The following is a 20,949-nucleotide window of genomic DNA, read 5'->3' as shown; positions in this document are numbered from 1 at the left end:
ATAATGATCTCAATGGAGACAGGATTTGTGAATGGTATGGGACAAATATTTGTTTGGTGTGGTTTCCATGTTTAAACTCCAAGATCAACATTAGCCTGTCTGAATGGCTGGACTATTGTATAAGGACTCCTCAATACACATGCTGTGTGTAATACTCAAAGAAATCAGGTCAGCAAATAACAACTAATCAACCATGAAATTGTCAATCTATAAACACCAAACAGAATTTATTCCATTCAATTTCAGTTATAAGTTACCAGTAATACTTACAATTATATGATGCATGCAGATTATATGAGAGTTCTCTCCCTTTGAAATCTATTATATCTATTACTGGATTTACCTCCCTTTGATTTTGATAATTTGTATATCATACTGTATTTGAACATTCACATAATTAATTGTTAGTAAATTCTAACTTAAAATAATGGATGCTGGTCAATTTAATCTAGTATTTGTTCATTTTTTTTTCCTTTTTAAGTGACCCGAGCGATGAAGCAGCAACAATTATAGATAATCATCCTGTGTCAACCCTAATGAATTCTAGTTACAATACATGTATACCAATTGACATGACTGAGCCATCTTCTCTTGAGCTCAATCAGTTAAGTGTAAGACTAGTAAGCCAGAGGTCCCAAGTAGTTTGATCTCTTAAGGTGGAGACAGATCTCTCTTTAGCTCAATCAGTTAAGTGTGTAAGACTAGTAAGCCAGAGGTCCCAAGTTTGATCCCTTAAGGTGGAGACAGATCTCTCTTTAGCTCAATCAGTTAAGTGTAAGACTAGTAAGCCAGAGGTCCCAAGTTTGATCCCTTAAGGTGGAGACAGATCTCTCTTTAGCTCAATCAGTTAAGTGTAAGACTAGTAAGCCAGAGGTCCCAAGTTTGATCTAGTTCCCAAGTTGATCCTTAAGGTGGAGACAGATTTCTCTTTAGCTCAATCAGTTAAGTGTAAGACTAGTAAGCCAGAGGTCCCAAGTTTGATCCCTTAAGGTGGAGACAGATCTCTCTTTAGCTCAATCAGTTAAGTGTAAGACTAGTAAGCCAGAGGTCCCAAGTTTGATCCCTTAAGGTGGAGACAGATTTCTCTTTAGCTCAATCAGTTAAGTGTAAGACTAGTAAGCCAGAGGTCCCAAGTTTGATCCCTTAAGGTGGAGACAGATTTCTCTTTAGCTCAATCAGTTAAGTGTAAGACTAGTAAGCCAGAGGTCCCAAGTTTGATCGTTTTAGGTGGAGACAGATCTCTCTTTAGCTCAATCAGTTAAGTGTAAGACTAGTAAGCCAGAGGTCCCAAGTTTGATCCCTTAAGGTGGAGACAGATCTCTCTTTAGCTCAATCAGTTTAAGTGTAAGACTAGTAAGCCAGAGGTCCCAAGTTTGATCCCTTAAGGTGGAGACAGATCTCTCTTTAGCTCAATCAGTTAAGTGTAAGACTAGTAAGCCAGAGGTCCCAAGTTTGATCCCTTAAGGTGGAGACAGATTTCTCTTTAGCTCAATCAGTTAAGTGTAAGACTAGTAAGCCAGAGGTCCCAAGTTTGATCGTTTTAGGTGGAGACAGATCTCTCTTTAGCTCAATCAGTTAAGTGTAAGACTAGTAAGCCAGAGGTCCCAAGTTTGATCCTTAAGGTGGAGACAGATCTCTCTTTAGCTCAATCAGTTAAGTGTAAGACTAGTAAGCCAGAGGTCCCAAGTTTGATCCCTTAAGGTGGAGACAGATTTCTCTTTAGCTCAATCAGTTAAGTGTAAGACTAGTAAGCCAGAGGTCCCAAGTTTGATCCCTTAAGGTGGAGACAGATTTCTCTTTAGCTCAATCAGTTAAGTGTAAGACTAGTAAGCCAGAGGTCCCAAGTTTGATCCCTTAAGGTGGAGACAGATCTCTCTTTAGCTCAATCAGTTAAGTGTAAGACTAGTAAGCCAGAGGTCCCAAGTTTGATCGTTTTAGGTGGAGACAGATCTCTCTTTAGCTCAATCAGTTAAGTGTAAGACTAGTAAGCCAGAGGTCCCAAGTTTGAATCCCTTAAGGTGGAGACAGATTTCTCTTTTAGCTCAATCAGTTAAGTGTAAGACTAGTAAGCCAGAGGTCCCAAGTTTGATCCCGTGGAGACAGATTATAGGTGGAGACAGATACACTTACGATACTTCAAATTAAAGCACATTTTATAATTCATACCTTTGACTGTCCTAGGCTTGTAGCAATAAATAGTAGGTTAAATCCGACTGTAAAATATAATTACCAAATGGAAAAAGTTCAAGGATAACTTAAACAATTTAGTGTTGACTCAAGGATCTGTTCACAATTCAAAGATAAAAATAACTCCAGGTTAACTTTGGAAGGAGTTAGGGATCATACTACCGGAACATTGTGTGACATTAAGGACCCATCCCTAATCTACATGTTTACAAAGTTCCATGTTCCTCTACTGAATTGTCACCCCTCCTGTGTCAATGAATTATAGTTTCTAAGTAAACCTAAGCTCTACCGATGACCCCAAACTCCAACTGTCAGTCTTATCAATCGGCATCTGTCAATATACAGCTAAAAATATCTCCGGTCCCTCAAGACAACAATTGTACAAATCTTTAAATGTGCAGATGTACCTAGAACGTGCCAGTGAGAACAATGGGTATGGTTAATCATTTCACAGTTTAATTCAAAGAATTTCTGTATAACAAAGCTGGTAACATGGAGGACTATAAATAACTATATGTATGATCCTTATATGTGCCACTTAATGTATTGTAATATCCCTGGCATACTCCAATGCTAAACTTGGCCAACAGATATTTAGAGGACAATCTCTGTTCTGATGACAGACACTTCTCATTATACACAGATATGATGTGATGGCCATGTGATGTTTTCCAGTAGGTTTCTATATTTGACAGCTCTAATCAAGGTGTGTAATTCCAAACAAATTAACACACACACTGTACCTTAACCTGAAATAAGAAATTTATCAAATCATCTACTTGAACACTTTACAAACTTGCAGTATTGATATATCAGACAACCATTCCTAATCCCTAGGTTGTTTGTTATATCAGTTAAAAATCTGAGCTAGTGAGCTAGTAAAAATGTTTATAACTTCTCACTGGACAGGACTATGTTAGAAATACTATTTTCAGTAAGAAAAGGCCCCAAAGGCCTGCCTGATAATTTGACATGACAGCAAATTATGAGCCAGGTTTTGAAAAGATCACAGGCTTATAGCGTACTGTGAAGAAGTGATGCCTAGTTAATTCAGAAGAATGACCTTGACCTTCTTTTAAGGTCTCATTGCCCAGTCTTCACAGCATGTTATAAGCCCAATACATCTCTGGATGGACAGACAACACATCATTGTACAAAAGGATGGACAGACAACACATCATTGTACAAAAGGATGGACAGACAACACATCATTGTACAAAAGGATGGACAGACAACACATCATTGTACAAAAGGATGGACAGACAACACATCATTGTACAAAAGGATGGACAGACAACACATCATTGTACAAAAGGATGGACAGACAACACATCATTGTACAAAAGGATGGACAGACAACACATCATTGTACAAAAGGATGGACAGACAACACATCATTGTACAAAAGGATGGACAGACAACACATCATTGTACAAAAGGATGGACAGACAACACATCATTGTACAAAAGGATGGACAGACAACACATCATTGTACAAAAGAATGGACAGACAACACATCATTGTACAAAAGGATGGACAGACAACACATCATTGTACAAAAGGATGGACAGACAACACGTCATTGTACAAAAGGATGGACAGACAACACATCATTGTACAAAAGAATGGACAGACAACACATCATTGTACAAAAGGATGGACAGACAACACATCATTGTACAAAAGGATGGACAGACAACACATCATTGTACAAAAGGATGGACAGACAACACATCATTGTACAAAAGGATGGACAGACAACACATCATTGTACAAAAGGATGGACAGACAAAACACATCATTGTACAAAAGGATGGACATGACAACACATCATTGTACAAAAGAATGGTCAGACAACACATCATTGTACAAAAGGATGGACAGACAACACATCATTGTACAAAAGGATAGACAGACAACACGTCATTGTACAAAAGGATGGACAGAAAAAACATCATTGTACAAAAGGATGGAAGACAACACGTCATTGTACAAAAGGATGGACAGACAACACATCATTGTACATAAGGATGGACAGACAACACATCATTGTACAAAAGGATGGACAGACAACACATCATTGTACATAAGGATGGACAGACAACACATCATTGTACAAAAGGATGGACAGACAACACGTCATTGTACAAAAGGATGGACAGACAACACATCATTGTACAAAAGGATGGACAGACAACACGTCATTGTACAAAAGGATGGACAGACAACACGTCATTGTACAAAAGAATGGACAGACAACCATCATTGTACAAAAGGATGGACAGACAACACGTCATTGTACAAAAGGATGGACAGACAACACGTCATTGTACAAAAGAATGGACAGACAACCATCATTGTACAAAAGGATGGACAGACAACACGTCATTGTACAAAAGAATGGACAGACAACCATCATTGTACAAAAGGATGGACAGACAACACGTCATTGTACAAAAGGATGGACAGACAACACATCATTGTACAAAAGAATGGACAGACAACACGTCATTGTACAAAAGGATGGACAGACAACACATAATTGTATAAAAATTGAATTATTTCTGACTTGTGATGTTATACAAACTTTAATACATAAATAAATATTTTCTGATAGGCTTCAGATGTATGTTACAATTAAGCATCACTATTAATATCAAATCAATCCCACAATTTTGGACGGCAGAAGAGTTCTATCAAATCATTGCTACCAAACTCATCTCTCTACAAACGAAAAACGACAAAATAGAAATTTTCTTATTGTTCTGGAGTATAATACAGTTTCACAAGTTACATTGCTGAGAGCACTGAGGGTGACTATTACATAACTGCCACCATTTCCCTATGGCTTTGAAATCAATAGTTTCAGAATCAACTGGTGTTTGTTAAAATTTGTTGATAAGTTAGCTTCCACATTGGCTACAGAACTCTATCATAGAACAGGTCGTCTTCCACTGTTTTATCTAGGGCTAGAATTTTTAATAAATAACATTATTTTCATAAAACTCTTGGTCAAACAACTTAAAATGGTACTTGATACATCATTACATTGATGGAGGTCACATAACAGCAGTACACCAGTCTTCAAGCTCTCTGATAACATCATGTTCATATTAGTTCTAAAATATTATCACAAAACACATTCTTCTTCAGCTAAACACTTAAGTATAAAACTTTGATAAAACCTATTTTTAAACAAATATTGGATGGAATGAAGCTCATCACATCTCTTCCCAAGGGAATGTCCAGATGAGAACCGAGAAAGCTACAAATGAAGAGATTTGAATTGAAGATGACATCCCCATCATGAGTTTGGTAACATGCAATTCTACTGTCCTTAGTTTGATGGGCGCTATCATCAATTCTACCGACGGATTTAACGCCAAGAAGAGACACAAAATGTAATTACTGGTAAAATGAATCTCCATGTCCATGTCACAAAGAAATTACGGACTGTCCAAATATTTCATACCAAACAAAGTCAATAATTACCACCTAGGGCTGGAAATCATTTCCTCTTCTCCTAAATTAGAATCATGCTTCCTTCTTTTACTCGTCTTTTATGAAGCACATAAGACCTACTGGTATTTAAACTTTAAATCTTGTCGTTATAAAGTAATAGACTTAAGCTTATAAGGAAATTTTGATTTATTTTGATATATAATCTAATTTGAACAAACTGATATTTTAAAACGTTTGTTTTGAATATGCACTGAAGTTGTCCATGTTCACTACAACACTTTATACATTGAAGAAATAAAAATAAATATTGTAAGTACATAAAGAGCTCAATGTAAACTTGAAATAACTTGGTTGTGTAACCTTGCTGTGACCCCCGTTTTATTTCAATTTTCTTATAGTCCATACTTCAATTCTGTTTTAAATTTCAAATCAACAAGCTTTTCTCATTTTCCATGTCAAGAAATGTAATACCAGAATATTCCAGAGATCTTTCAATATTAAAATCTGTTCAATTTTGCTCCATTTCTACAACAATAAAGCTGATTTAGCAAAAGTACTATAAATGTACCAGATTTCTGGCATCAGTAAGGCCATGATTCTAAGTTTAATGTGCCAAAACCAGACATTTCTCATTAGCCTGTTTATGATGTTTATATGAAAGTGGTGTAATGATTGGTTAATTAAATTAATTAGAGTCCCAAGTGTGACCCCAAAACATGGCAACTAATTCCAAAATATTTGGAAAAACATTTTAATAGCGTAATGAAAGAAATGAAACACCATTGGAGACTGATCAAATTCACAGCCTGTAGATTTATTTTAATTCAGAGTGATTAGTTACACTGCCAAAAGACACTGGGTATATCACACTTAAAACAATTTACACAGCAACCCATACCATCTCTCTACTGACCCTTGACCTCCAAAACGAGACCTAATAAGCCAGACATTTAGACCAATTAAGTGGTGTATAATATGAACAAGGCCATGTCACCAAATGTAACAGAAAAGCGATGTGCATCACAACAAGGGATTCAATCTGTAAGGTTTAATAGCTTCTAAGTTAATACAGCAATACCGATTTAGTTTCCTAGTTTCATTTTCCACTATCTAATTCGAATTTGAGACTTTTTTCTTGTAAACCTTGCCAGCTAGCATTTAAACAGAAAGCATAAGGGTAGGTAAGGACTACACTCCATTTACCTGCCTTCTGTCCTATAAATACCAAAAACATCCAGGATTCCTACCTTAACACCCAGGATTCCTCCTATAGATAGGACAGATCAAAATACCCAAAACACCCAGGATTCCTACCCACAACACCAAGGATTCCTACCCACAACACCCAGGATTCCTACCCACAACACCCAGGATTCCTACCCACAACACCCAGGATTCCTACCCACAACACCCAGGATTCCTACCCACAACACCAAGGATTCCTACCCACAACACCCAGGATTCCTCCTATAGATAGGACAGATCAAAATACCCACAACAACCCCAGGATTCCTACCCACAACACCCAGGATTCCTACCCACAACACCCAGGATTCCTACCCACAACACCCAGGATTCTCCTATAGATAGGACAGATCTATAATACCCACAACACCCAGGATTCCTACCCACAATACCCAGGATTCCTACCCACAACACCCAGGATTCCTACCCACAACACCCAGGATTCCTAACCCACAACACCCAGGATTCCTTCTATAGATAGGACAGATCTAAATACCCACAGCACCCAGGATTCCTACCCACAACACCAGGGATTCCTTCTATAGACAGGACATCTCTAAATACCCACAACACCCAGGATTCCTACCCAATAAAACACCCACGGATTCCTACCATAACACCACATTTCCCCCACAACACCAGATTCCTACCCCAAACCCCCAGGACAGATCTAAATACCCACAATACCTCCTAGGATTAAAATACCCACAACACCAGGATTCTACCCACAACACCCAGGATTCCCCTACCCACAACACTCAGGATTTCCTTCTAATAGATAGGATATGATCCTTCCTTCATAGATAGGACAATCTAAATAACCCACAACACCCAAAATTCCTACCACATAACACCCAGGATTCCTACCCACAACACCCAGGATTCCTACCCACCACAACCTACCCAGGATTCCTACCCACAACATCCTTCTATAGACAGACAGATCTAAATACCACAACGGATTATCAGGATTACTACCCACAACCTCAGGATTCCTACCCACAACACCCAGGATTCCTACCCACAACACCCAGGATTCCCTACCCACAACATATCCAGGATTCCTACCCACCCACAACACATCCCAGGATTCCTACCACAACACACAGGATTCCCTACCCACAACACCCAGGATTCCTACCCACAACACCCAAGATTCCTACTCACAACACTCAGGATTCCTACCCACAACACCCAGGATTTCTACCCACAACCCCAGGATTCCTACCCACAACAACCCAGGATTCCTACCCACAACCCCCAGGATTCCTACCCACAACACTCAGGATTCCTACCCACAACCCCCAGGATTCCTACCCACAACACTCAGGATTCCTCCTTCACGTGAGAATGAAGCAGTACCAACCCATTGTATAATAGGCAATGTCATAAATTTTTAATATATCAAAAACTTTATTGTAAACATGACTACCTTATGTCATGAATAATCCTGTATTTCTCCAAATGTATTTCTGGTGTTTCAGAGTATACATCGGACACTGAACATTGATTGAGATATAAAATCATATAGACAATGCTCCAAAAGTTCACATTTCAAATTTCCTTCTTCAAATTCTTTTTTAATCTTTTAGTAGCTAGTAAGTTTACCTTGATCATGATATTTGTATGGTTTCCAAGGCAACAGGTATCAAAAAGTAGAAAGCTGTTAACTGGTCCATCCATTCACTAGCCACTGGTCAGTATAACTAGATGACCACCTGGTGCTCTAAAAAGAGGGTGTCTGGTCAGTTCAACCTGTAACCATAGGAACAGAAATTATTATAACACAGGCATTTGAACATGGTATTTTATTTGGCAAAACAAAAGTGCATAACAATGCATTTTCAACAAAATGAAAACAATTAAATATCTACTGCCAACCTGACCACTGGCTTACTTATTATAGAAGGGAGATAACTCTATATGATGTACAAAATCTGGTAAAAAGTCTACATTTTCTGTGTGTTTTTATAATAATTCTGATGGAACATTACTTAATTAAGATTGCTCTTCATTACAAGTTGTTTATAATTCTGAATGTAAATAAAGACCTTGAGTCTCTGTACATTAAAGTAATATCAAGATGAGCTTTTAATATGTTATTCAGCACCAAAAATTACCAACGTTTTGAAAATTACAGTGCTTTCAATGCATTGAATTTTTAATTTTAATTTTACATGTGCAAATAAGAGCTGAAAATGATTTTTGGCAGTACTGCCAAAAATCATTTATTTACATCAATAGTGAAGTGAAATGAGTACATACGGTGAGACCATGAAGCCAAATTGTGGTCTACCATTTCATTACACATTTTTACAATGTTTTTGAGTAATTGTAAAGTGACTTCTGCAGGTATGTTTTCATTTTAACATATTTAAGGCATAAAAACAACAATTTTACAGTACAAAATTTCTGTGTTATAAGTACCATTTATAAGTCATCTGAAGCCATTTGAATGATTTTTACAGCGTTAATCATCAAACCTTATGGTTTGTAATAAATTAATGATGAAAAAATAGCATGTCAAAATTATCGCCCAGTTACGGCACATATAACTTTAACCATGTCTCGGCTCAGTCGGCTGACACAGGGTTAATTAATCAGAATTTAATTTCTGCAAGTGAAGAAGCTTGGCACCATAACAGCAGCTTTATGTTGATTGTCTATGTACCTCACTTAATATACAGCTATCTCTCCCATATATTGGCTATTAAATTGGTGAAGGGTATATGGATACTGTTTTTTTTTATTATTATTTCATAAGACTGTTATTATATTATTCACATTTTTCTCTTTCAATTCTTTGGCAATAAAAACATCTTCAATGTTAATATAATACACTATGATAATGTAATTTTTTTCATTTTTCATGATAACTTATCCAGAATAAATTTTGATTAACAGAAATATCTGGGTGACAAAATCAGCGAGCTACCACATTCCCATATTAAAACAGTAAAACACTACATGGAAAACCACCCTACCTGTTAGCTCATCAATTTAAATCACAGAAGTTTGACACTCCACTTGTTATATTTGAAATCTAGTTGTGCGTCCATATCTAACACATGGAATCCACAGCCCTGAAGACATTGTTTGCCATACCCAAGCCGGGAAGTAACATAGGTAATTTGGGACCTACAGCTGGTATGATGATAAGGACCTACCACATCATAAGCATGGTTAGCATACAAAGTCAAAGTTTACAACCTCTCTCTCAATTTTGTCAAAAGATTACATGAAAGACTTCATGTTAAGTAGTGTAACATTTTTAATGAGGTACAATATAACTTCTACTTTGTATGTCAGATTATACTTAAACACTTGCTGATTAAGGAAACATTTCATTTTATGTTATGCTAAGCTTACCATGCCGTGGTAGAAGAGGCCCTAGAACAGTGTTGGACTGCTTACTTTTACTATCTTTGACTTAAAATATAGAAGTCATGGTCAGTCTAAGGAAAGTAGGGAAATAGGAGAAGGTAGAGAATAAGTTTGTGAAGCAGGAGGGGAGAAGAGTGGGGAACAGTGGTGACGAGGGGGCAGGGGTGGTGGAAGGGGGGGGGGGGGGGGGGGGGGGGGGGGGGGGGGGGGGGGGGGGGGGGGGGGGGGGGGGGGGGGGGGGGGGGGGGGGGGGGGGGGGGGGGGGGGGGGGGGGGGGGGGGGGGGGGGGGGGGGGGGGGGGGGGGGGGGGGGGGGGGGGGGGGGGGGGGGGGGGGGGGGGGGGGGGGGGGGGGGGGGGGGGGGGGGGGGGGGGGGGGGGGGGGGGGGGGGGGGGGGGGGGGGGGGGGGGGGGGGGGGGGGGGGGGGGGGGGGGGGGGGGGGGGGGGGGGGGGGGGGGGGGGGGGGGGGGGGGGGGGGGGGGGGGGGGGGGGGGGGGGGGGGGGGGGGGGGGGGGGGGGGGGGGGGGGGGGGGGGGGGGGGGGGGGGGGGGGGGGGGGGGGGGGGGGGGGGGGGGGGGGGGGGGGGGGGGGGGGGGGGGGGGGGGGGGGGGGGGGGGGGGGGGGGGGGGGGGGGGGGGGGGGGGGGGGGGGGGGGGGGGGGGGGGGGGGGGGGGGGGGGGGGGGGGGGGGGGGGGGGGGGGGGGGGGGGGGGGGGGGGGGGGGGGGGGGGGGGGGGGGGGGGGGGGGGGGGGGGGGGGGGGGGGGGGGGGGGGGGGGGGGGGGGGGGGGGGGGGGGGGGGGGGGGGGGGGGGGGGGGGGGGGGGGGGGGGGGGGGGGGGGGGGGGGGGGGGGGGGGGGGGGGGGGGGGGGGGGGGGGGGGGGGGGGGGGGGGGGGGGGGGGGGGGGGGGGGGGGGGGGGGGGGGGGGGGGGGGGGGGGGGGGGGGGGGGGGGGGGGGGGGGGGGGGGGGGGGGGGGGGGGGGGGGGGGGGGGGGGGGGGGGGGGGGGGGGGGGGGGGGGGGGGGGGGGGGGGGGGGGGGGGGGGGGGGGGGGGGGGGGGGGGGGGGGGGGGGGGGGGGGGGGGGGGGGGGGGGGGGGGGGGGGGGGGGGGGGGGGGGGGGGGGGGGGGGGGGGGGGGGGGGGGGGGGGGGGGGGGGGGGGGGGGGGGGGGGGGGGGGGGGGGGGGGGGGGGGGGGGGGGGGGGGGGGGGGGGGGGGGGGGGGGGGGGGGGGGGGGGGGGGGGGGGGGGGGGGGGGGGGGGGGGGGGGGGGGGGGGGGGGGGGGGGGGGGGGGGGGGGGGGGGGGGGGGGGGGGGGGGGGGGGGGGGGGGGGGGGGGGGGGGGGGGGGGGGGGGGGGGGGGGGGGGGGGGGGGGGGGGGGGGGGGGGGGGGGGGGGGGGGGGGGGGGGGGGGGGGGGGGGGGGGGGGGGGGGGGGGGGGGGGGGGGGGGGGGGGGGGGGGGGGGGGGGGGGGGGGGGGGGGGGGGGGGGGGGGGGGGGGGGGGGGGGGGGGGGGGGGGGGGGGGGGGGGGGGGGGGGGGGGGGGGGGGGGGGGGGGGGGGGGGGGGGGGGGGGGGGGGGGGGGGGGGGGGGGGGGGGGGGGGGGGGGGGGGGGGGGGGGGGGGGGGGGGGGGGGGGGGGGGGGGGGGGGGGGGGGGGGGGGGGGGGGGGGGGGGGGGGGGGGGGGGGGGGGGGGGGGGGGGGGGGGGGGGGGGGGGGGGGGGGGGGGGGGGGGGGGGGGGGGGGGGGGGGGGGGGGGGGGGGGGGGGGGGGGGGGGGGGGGGGGGGGGGGGGGGGGGGGGGGGGGGGGGGGGGGGGGGGGGGGGGGGGGGGGGGGGGGGGGGGGGGGGGGGGGGGGGGGGGGGGGGGGGGGGGGGGGGGGGGGGGGGGGGGGGGGGGGGGGGGGGGGGGGGGGGGGGGGGGGGGGGGGGGGGGGGGGGGGGGGGGGGGGGGGGGGGGGGGGGGGGGGGGGGGGGGGGGGGGGGGGGGGGGGGGGGGGGGGGGGGGGGGGGGGGGGGGGGGGGGGGGGGGGGGGGGGGGGGGGGGGGGGGGGGGGGGGGGGGGGGGGGGGGGGGGGGGGGGGGGGGGGGGGGGGGGGGGGGGGGGGGGGGGGGGGGGGGGGGGGGGGGGGGGGGGGGGGGGGGGGGGGGGGGGGGGGGGGGGGGGGGGGGGGGGGGGGGGGGGGGGGGGGGGGGGGGGGGGGGGGGGGGGGGGGGGGGGGGGGGGGGGGGGGGGGGGGGGGGGGGGGGGGGGGGGGGGGGGGGGGGGGGGGGGGGGGGGGGGGGGGGGGGGGGGGGGGGGGGGGGGGGGGGGGGGGGGGGGGGGGGGGGGGGGGGGGGGGGGGGGGGGGGGGGGGGGGGGGGGGGGGGGGGGGGGGGGGGGGGGGGGGGGGGGGGGGGGGGGGGGGGGGGGGGGGGGGGGGGGGGGGGGGGGGGGGGGGGGGGGGGGGGGGGGGGGGGGGGGGGGGGGGGGGGGGGGGGGGGGGGGGGGGGGGGGGGGGGGGGGGGGGGGGGGGGGGGGGGGGGGGGGGGGGGGGGGGGGGGGGAGGGGGGGGGGGGGGGGGGGGGGGGGGGGGGGGGGGGGGGGGGGGGGGGGGGGGGGGGGGGGGGGGGGGGGGGGGGGGGGGGGGGGGGGGGGGGGGGGGGGGGGGGGGGGGGGGGGGGGGGGGGGGGGGGGGGGGGGGGGGGGGGGGGGGGGGGGGGGGGGGGGGGGGGGGGGGGGGGGGGGGGGGGGGGGGGGGGGGGGGGGGGGGGGGGGGGGGGGGGGGGGGGGGGGGGGGGGGGGGGGGGGGGGGGGGGGGGGGGGGGGGGGGGGGGGGGGGGGGGGGGGGGGGGGGGGGGGGGGGGGGGGGGGGGGGGGGGGGGGGGGGGGGGGGGGGGGGGGGGGGGGGGGGGGGGGGGGGGGGGGGGGGGGGGGGGGGGGGGGGGGGGGGGGGGGGGGGGGGGGGGGGGGGGGGGGGGGGGGGGGGGGGGGGGGGGGGGGGGGGGGGGGGGGGGGGGGGGGGGGGGGGGGGGGGGGGGGGGGGGGGGGGGGGGGGGGGGGGGGGGGGGGGGGGGGGGGGGGGGGGGGGGGGGGGGGGGGGGGGGGGGGGGGGGGGGGGGGGGGGGGGGGGGGGGGGGGGGGGGGGGGGGGGGGGGGGGGGGGGGGGGGGGGGGGGGGGGGGGGGGGGGGGGGGGGGGGGGGGGGGGGGGGGGGGGGGGGGGGGGGGGGGGGGGGGGGGGGGGGGGGGGGGGGGGGGGGGGGGGGGGGGGGGGGGGGGGGGGGGGGGGGGGGGGGGGGGGGGGGGGGGGGGGGGGGGGGGGGGGGGGGGGGGGGGGGGGGGGGGGGGGGGGGGGGGGGGGGGGGGGGGGGGGGGGGGGGGGGGGGGGGGGGGGGGGGGGGGGGGGGGGGGGGGGGGGGGGGGGGGGGGGGGGGGGGGGGGGGGGGGGGGGGGGGGGGGGGGGGGGGGGGGGGGGGGGGGGGGGGGGGGGGGGGGGGGGGGGGGGGGGGGGGGGGGGGGGGGGGGGGGGGGGGGGGGGGGGGGGGGGGGGGGGGGGGGGGGGGGGGGGGGGGGGGGGGGGGGGGGGGGGGGGGGGGGGGGGGGGGGGGGGGGGGGGGGGGGGGGGGGGGGGGGGGGGGGGGGGGGGGGGGGGGGGGGGGGGGGGGGGGGGGGGGGGGGGGGGGGGGGGGGGGGGGGGGGGGGGGGGGGGGGGGGGGGGGGGGGGGGGGGGGGGGGGGGGGGGGGGGGGGGGGGGGGGGGGGGGGGGGGGGGGGGGGGGGGGGGGGGGGGGGGGGGGGGGGGGGGGGGGGGGGGGGGGGGGGGGGGGGGGGGGGGGGGGGGGGGGGGGGGGGGGGGGGGGGGGGGGGGGGGGGGGGGGGGGGGGGGGGGGGGGGGGGGGGGGGGGGGGGGGGGGGGGGGGGGGGGGGGGGGGGGGGGGGGGGGGGGGGGGGGGGGGGGGGGGGGGGGGGGGGGGGGGGGGGGGGGGGGGGGGGGGGGGGGGGGGGGGGGGGGGGGGGGGGGGGGGGGGGGGGGGGGGGGGGGGGGGGGGGGGGGGGGGGGGGGGGGGGGGGGGGGGGGGGGGGGGGGGGGGGGGGGGGGGGGGGGGGGGGGGGGGGGGGGGGGGGGGGGGGGGGGGGGGGGGGGGGGGGGGGGGGGGGGGGGGGGGGGGGGGGGGGGGGGGGGGGGGGGGGGGGGGGGGGGGGGGGGGGGGGGGGGGGGGGGGGGGGGGGGGGGGGGGGGGGGGGGGGGGGGGGGGGGGGGGGGGGGGGGGGGGGGGGGGGGGGGGGGGGGGGGGGGGGGGGGGGGGGGGGGGGGGGGGGGGGGGGGGGGGGGGGGGGGGGGGGGGGGGGGGGGGGGGGGGGGGGGGGGGGGGGGGGGGGGGGGGGGGGGGGGGGGGGGGGGGGGGGGGGGGGGGGGGGGGGGGGGGGGGGGGGGGGGGGGGGGGGGGGGGGGGGGGGGGGGGGGGGGGGGGGGGGGGGGGGGGGGGGGGGGGGGGGGGGGGGGGGGGGGGGGGGGGGGGGGGGGGGGGGGGGGGGGGGGGGGGGGGGGGGGGGGGGGGGGGGGGGGGGGGGGGGGGGGGGGGGGGGGGGGGGGGGGGGGGGGGGGGGGGGGGGGGGGGGGGGGGGGGGGGGGGGGGGGGGGGGGGGGGGGGGGGGGGGGGGGGGGGGGGGGGGGGGGGGGGGGGGGGGGGGGGGGGGGGGGGGGGGGGGGGGGGGGGGGGGGGGGGGGGGGGGGGGGGGGGGGGGGGGGGGGGGGGGGGGGGGGGGGGGGGGGGGGGGGGGGGGGGGGGGGGGGGGGGGGGGGGGGGGGGGGGGGGGGGGGGGGGGGGGGGGGGGGGGGGGGGGGGGGGGGGGGGGGGGGGGGGGGGGGGGGGGGGGGGGGGGGGGGGGGGGGGGGGGGGGGGGGGGGGGGGGGGGGGGGGGGGGGGGGGGGGGGGGGGGGGGGGGGGGGGGGGGGGGGGGGGGGGGGGGGGGGGGGGGGGGGGGGGGGGGGGGGGGGGGGGGGGGGGGGGGGGGGGGGGGGGGGGGGGGGGGGGGGGGGGGGGGGGGGGGGGGGGGGGGGGGGGGGGGGGGGGGGGGGGGGGGGGGGGGGGGGGGGGGGGGGGGGGGGGGGGGGGGGGGGGGGGGGGGGGGGGGGGGGGGGGGGGGGGGGGGGGGGGGGGGGGGGGGGGGGGGGGGGGGGGGGGGGGGGGGGGGGGGGGGGGGGGGGGGGGGGGGGGGGGGGGGGGGGGGGGGGGGGGGGGGGGGGGGGGGGGGGGGGGGGGGGGGGGGGGGGGGGGGGGGGGGGGGGGGGGGGGGGGGGGGGGGGGGGGGGGGGGGGGGGGGGGGGGGGGGGGGGGGGGGGGGGGGGGGGGGGGGGGGGGGGGGGGGGGGGGGGGGGGGGGGGGGGGGGGGGGGGGGGGGGGGGGGGGGGGGGGGGGGGGGGGGGGGGGGGGGGGGGGGGGGGGGGGGGGGGGGGGGGGGGGGGGGGGGGGGGGGGGGGGGGGGGGGGGGGGGGGGGGGGGGGGGGGGGGGGGGGGGGGGGGGGGGGGGGGGGGGGGGGGGGGGGGGGGGGGGGGGGGGGGGGGGGGGGGGGGGGGGGGGGGGGGGGGGGGGGGGGGGGGGGGGGGGGGGGGGGGGGGGGGGGGGGGGGGGGGGGGGGGGGGGGGGGGGGGGGGGGGGGGGGGGGGGGGGGGGGGGGGGGGGGGGGGGGGGGGGGGGGGGGGGGGGGGGGGGGGGGGGGGGGGGGGGGGGGGGGGGGGGGGGGGGGGGGGGGGGGGGGGGGGGGGGGGGGGGGGGGGGGGGGGGGGGGGGGGGGGGGGGGGGGGGGGGGGGGGGGGGGGGGGGGGGGGGGGGGGGGGGGGGGGGGGGGGGGGGGGGGGGGGGGGGGGGGGGGGGGGGGGGGGGGGGGGGGGGGGGGGGGGGGGGGGGGGGGGGGGGGGGGGGGGGGGGGGGGGGGGGGGGGGGGGGGGGGGGGGGGGGGGGGGGGGGGGGGGGGGGGGGGGGGGGGGGGGGGGGGGGGGGGGGGGGGGGGGGGGGGGGGGGGGGGGGGGGGGGGGGGGGGGGGGGGGGGGGGGGGGGGGGGGGGGGGGGGGGGGGGGGGGGGGGGGGGGGGGGGGGGGGGGGGGGGGGGGGGGGGGGGGGGGGGGGGGGGGGGGGGGGGGGGGGGGGGGGGGGGGGGGGGGGGGGGGGGGGGGGGGGGGGGGGGGGGGGGGGGGGGGGGGGGGGGGGGGGGGGGGGGGGGGGGGGGGGGGGGGGGGGGGGGGGGGGGGGGGGGGGGGGGGGGGGGGGGGGGGGGGGGGGGGGGGGGGGGGGGGGGGGGGGGGGGGGGGGGGGGGGGGGGGGGGGGGGGGGGGGGGGGGGGGGGGGGGGGGGGGGGGGGGGGGGGGGGGGGGGGGGGGGGGGGGGGGGGGGGGGGGGGGGGGGGGGGGGGGGGGGGGGGGGGGGGGGGGGGGGGGGGGGGGGGGGGGGGGGGGGGGGGGGGGGGGGGGGGGGGGGGGGGGGGGGGGGGGGGGGGGGGGGGGGGGGGGGGGGGGGGGAGGGGGGGGGGGGGGGGGGGGGGGGGGGGGGGGGGGGGGGGGGGGGGGGGGGGGGGGGGGGGGGGGGGGGGGGGGGGGGGGGGGGGGGGGGGGGGGGGGGGGGGGGGGGGGGGGGGGGGGGGGGGGGGGGGGGGGGGGGGGGGGGGGGGGGGGGGGGGGGGGGGGGGGGGGGGGGGGGGGGGGGGGGGGGGGGGGGGGGGGGGGGGGGGGGGGGGGGGGGGGGGGGGGGGGGGGGGGGGGGGGGGGGGGGGGGGGGGGGGGGGGGGGGGGGGGGGGGGGGGGGGGGGGGGGGGGGGGGGGGGGGGGGGGGGGGGGGGGGGGGGGGGGGGGGGGGGGGGGGGGGGGGGGGGGGGGGGGGGGGGGGGGGGGGGGGGGGGGGGGGGGGGGGGGGGGGGGGGGGGGGGGGGGGGGGGGGGGGGGGGGGGGGGGGGGGGGGGGGGGGGGGGGGGGGGGGGGGGGGGGGGGGGGGGGGGGGGGGGGGGGGGGGGGGGGGGGGGGGGGGGGGGGGGGGGGGGGGGGGGGGGGGGGGGGGGGGGGGGGGGGGGGGGGGGGGGGGGGGGGGGGGGGGGGGGGGGGGGGGGGGGGGGGGGGGGGGGGGGGGGGGGGGGGGGGGGGGGGGGGGGGGGGGGGGGGGGGGGGGGGGGGGGGGGGGGGGGGGGGGGGGGGGGGGGGGGGGGGGGGGGGGGGGGGGGGGGGGGGGGGGGGGGGGGGGGGGGGGGGGGGGGGGGGGGGGGGGGGGGGGGGGGGGGGGGGGGGGGGGGGGGGGGGGGGGGGGGGGGGGGGGGGGGGGGGGGGGGGGGGGGGGGGGGGGGGGGGGGGGGGGGGGGGGGGGGGGGGGGGGGGGGGGGGGGGGGGGGGGGGGGGGGGGGGGGGGGGGGGGGGGGGGGGGGGGGGGGGGGGGGGGGGGGGGGGGGGGGGGGGGGGGGGGGGGGGGGGGGGGGGGGGGGGGGGGGGGGGGGGGGGGGGGGGGGGGGGGGGGGGGGGGGGGGGGGGGGGGGGGGGGGGGGGGGGGGGGGGGGGGGGGGGGGGGGGGGGGGGGGGGGGGGGGGGGGGGGGGGGGGGGGGGGGGGGGGGGGGGGGGGGGGGGGGGGGGGGGGGGGGGGGGGGGGGGGGGGGGGGGGGGGGGGGGGGGGGGGGGGGGGGGGGGGGGGGGGGGGGGGGGGGGGGGGGGGGGGGGGGGGGGGGGGGGGGGGGGGGGGGGGGGGGGGGGGGGGGGGGGGGGGGGGGGGGGGGGGGGGGGGGGGGGGGGGGGGGGGGGGGGGGGGGGGGGGGGGGGGGGGGGGGGGGGGGGGGGGGGGGGGGGGGGGGGGGGGGGGGGGGGGGGGGGGGGGGGGGGGGGGGGGGGGGGGGGGGGGGGGGGGGGGGGGGGGGGGGGGGGGGGGGGGGGGGGGGGGGGGGGGGGGGGGGGGGGGGGGGGGGGGGGGGGGGGGGGGGGGGGGGGGGGGGGGGGGGGGGGGGGGGGGGGGGGGGGGGGGGGGGGGGGGGGGGGGGGGGGGGGGGGGGGGGGGGGGGGGGGGGGGGGGGGGGGGGGGGGGGGGGGGGGGGGGGGGGGGGGGGGGGGGGGGGGGGGGGGGGGGGGGGGGGGGGGGGGGGGGGGGGGGGGGGGGGGGGGGGGGGGGGGGGGGGGGGGGGGGGGGGGGGGGGGGGGGGGGGGGGGGGGGGGGGGGGGGGGGGGGGGGGGGGGGGGGGGGGGGGGGGGGGGGGGGGGGGGGGGGGGGGGGGGGGGGGGGGGGGGGGGGGGGGGGGGGGGGGGGGGGGGGGGGGGGGGGGGGGGGGGGGGGGGGGGGGGGGGGGGGGGGGGGGGGGGGGGGGGGGGGGGGGGGGGGGGGGGGGGGGGGGGGGGGGGGGGGGGGGGGGGGGGGGGGGGGGGGGGGGGGGGGGGGGGGGGGGGGGGGGGGGGGGGGGGGGGGGGGGGGGGGGGGGGGGGGGGGGGGGGGGGGGGGGGGGGGGGGGGGGGGGGGGGGGGGGGGGGGGGGGGGGGGGGGGGGGGGGGGGGGGGGGGGGGGGGGGGGGGGGGGGGGGGGGGGGGGGGGGGGGGGGGGGGGGGGGGGGGGGGGGGGGGGGGGGGGGGGGGGGGGGGGGGGGGGGGGGGGGGGGGGGGGGGGGGGGGGGGGGGGGGGGGGGGGGGGGGGGGGGGGGGGGGGGGGGGGGGGGGGGGGGGGGGGGGGGGGGGGGGGGGGGGGGGGGGGGGGGGGGGGGGGGGGGGGGGGGGGGGGGGGGGGGGGGGGGGGGGGGGGGGGGGGGGGGGGGGGGGGGGGGGGGGGGGGGGGGGGGGGGGGGGGGGGGGGGGGGGGGGGGGGGGGGGGGGGGGGGGGGGGGGGGGGGGGGGGGGGGGGGGGGGGGGGGGGGGGGGGGGGGGGGGGGGGGGGGGGGGGGGGGGGGGGGGGGGGGGGGGGGGGGGGGGGGGGGGGGGGGGGGGGGGGGGGGGGGGGGGGGGGGGGGGGGGGGGGGGGGGGGGGGGGGGGGGGGGGGGGGGGGGGGGGGGGGGGGGGGGGGGGGGGGGGGGGGGGGGGGGGGGGGGGGGGGGGGGGGGGGGGGGGGGGGGGGGGGGGGGGGGGGGGGGGGGGGGGGGGGGGGGGGGGGGGGGGGGGGGGGGGGGGGGGGGGGGGGGGGGGGGGGGGGGGGGGGGGGGGGGGGGGGGGGGGGGGGGGGGGGGGGGGGGGGGGGGGGGGGGGGGGGGGGGGGGGGGGGGGGGGGGGGGGGGGGGGGGGGGGGGGGGGGGGGGGGGGGGGGGGGGGGGGGGGGGGGGGGGGGGGGGGGGGGGGGGGGGGGGGGGGGGGGGGGGGGGGGGGGGGGGGGGGGGGGGGGGGGGGGGGGGGGGGGGGGGGGGGGGGGGGGGGGGGGGGGGGGGGGGGGGGGGGGGGGGGGGGGGGGGGGGGGGGGGGGGGGGGGGGGGGGGGGGGGGGGGGGGGGGGGGGGGGGGGGGGGGGGGGGGGGGGGGGGGGGGGGGGGGGGGGGGGGGGGGGGGGGGGGGGGGGGGGGGGGGGGGGGGGGGGGGGGGGGGGGGGGGGGGGGGGGGGGGGGGGGGGGGGGGGGGGGGGGGGGGGGGGGGGGGGGGGGGGGGGGGGGGGGGGGGGGGGGGGGGGGGGGGGGGGGGGGGGGGGGGGGGGGGGGGGGGGGGGGGGGGGGGGGGGGGGGGGGGGGGGGGGGGGGGGGGGGGGGGGGGGGGGGGGGGGGGGGGGGGGGGGGGGGGGGGGGGGGGGGGGGGGGGGGGGGGGGGGGGGGGGGGGGGGGGGGGGGGGGGGGGGGGGGGGGGGGGGGGGGGGGGGGGGGGGGGGGGGGGGGGGGGGGGGGGGGGGGGGGGGGGGGGGGGGGGGGGGGGGGGGGGGGGGGGGGGGGGGGGGGGGGGGGGGGGGGGGGGGGGGGGGGGGGGGGGGGGGGGGGGGGGGGGGGGGGGGGGGGGGGGGGGGGGGGGGGGGGGGGGGGGGGGGGGGGGGGGGGGGGGGGGGGGGGGGGGGGGGGGGGGGGGGGGGGGGGGGGGGGGGGGGGGGGGGGGGGGGGGGGGGGGGGGGGGGGGGGGGGGGGGGGGGGGGGGGGGGGGGGGGGGGGGGGGGGGGGGGGGGGGGGGGGGGGGGGGGGGGGGGGGGGGGGGGGGGGGGGGGGGGGGGGGGGGGGGGGGGGGGGGGGGGGGGGGGGGGGGGGGGGGGGGGGGGGGGGGGGGGGGGGGGGGGGGGGGGGGGGGGGGGGGGGGGGGGGGGGGGGGGGGGGGGGGGGGGGGGGGGGGGGGGGGGGGGGGGGGGGGGGGGGGGGGGGGGGGGGGGGGGGGGGGGGGGGGGGGGGGGGGGGGGGGGGGGGGGGGGGGGGGGGGGGGGGGGGGGGGGGGGGGGGGGGGGGGGGGGGGGGGGGGGGGGGGGGGGGGGGGGGGGGGGGGGGGGGGGGGGGGGGGGGGGGGGGGGGGGGGGGGGGGGGGGGGGGGGGGGGGGGGGGGGGGGGGGGGGGGGGGGGGGGGGGGGGGGGGGGGGGGGGGGGGGGGGGGGGGGGGGGGGGGGGGGGGGGGGGGGGGGGGGGGGGGGGGGGGGGGGGGGGGGGGGGGGGGGGGGGGGGGGGGGGGGGGGGGGGGGGGGGGGGGGGGGGGGGGGGGGGGGGGGGGGGGGGGGGGGGGGGGGGGGGGGGGGGGGGGGGGGGGGGGGGGGGGGGGGGGGGGGGGGGGGGGGGGGGGGGGGGGGGGGGGGGGGGG

At 68.7% G+C, this 20,949-nt stretch overlaps 2 protein-coding genes across 3 annotated transcripts in view; one reads left to right on the top strand and one right to left on the bottom strand.

The window, feature by feature from the left end:
* The window catches only part of LOC138307150 (arrestin domain-containing protein 2-like), a 176,392-nt gene that overhangs the window by 92,589 nt on the left and 62,854 nt on the right, over nt 1–20,949 (bottom strand). For both annotated transcript variants that reach the window (XM_069247792.1, XM_069247787.1), the window contains exon 2: nt 8,504–8,650. The gene's annotated coding sequence lies outside the window, so the exon portion shown is untranslated. The remainder of the gene's footprint in view (nt 1–8,503; nt 8,651–20,949) is intronic.
* Nucleotides 6,626–8,272, top strand: LOC138311332 (uncharacterized). The gene is made up of 2 exons (XM_069252768.1): nt 6,626–6,691; nt 7,754–8,272. Exons 1-2 carry the CDS (start codon nt 6,626–6,628, stop codon nt 8,270–8,272), a joined length of 585 nt encoding a protein of 194 aa, XP_069108869.1.

This window comes from Argopecten irradians, chromosome 1 (assembly GCF_041381155.1).
Source record: "Argopecten irradians isolate NY chromosome 1, Ai_NY, whole genome shotgun sequence".
Lineage (NCBI taxonomy): Eukaryota > Metazoa > Mollusca > Bivalvia > Pectinida > Pectinidae > Argopecten > Argopecten irradians.
The sequence above is the reverse complement of the archived record's forward strand: the minus strand, read 5'-3'. Positions and strand labels throughout refer to the sequence as shown.

Excerpts from the sequence above, each read along its gene's own strand:
- LOC138311332 (XM_069252768.1), top strand. The coding sequence starts at position 6,626 with ATGAACAAGGCCATGTCACCAAATGTAACAGAAAAGCGATGTGCATCA. Across the intron at positions 6,692-7,753 it reads CACAACAAGGGATTCAATCT|GATTCCTACCCACAACACCC; the intron begins GTAAGGTTTAAT and ends CATAACACCCAG.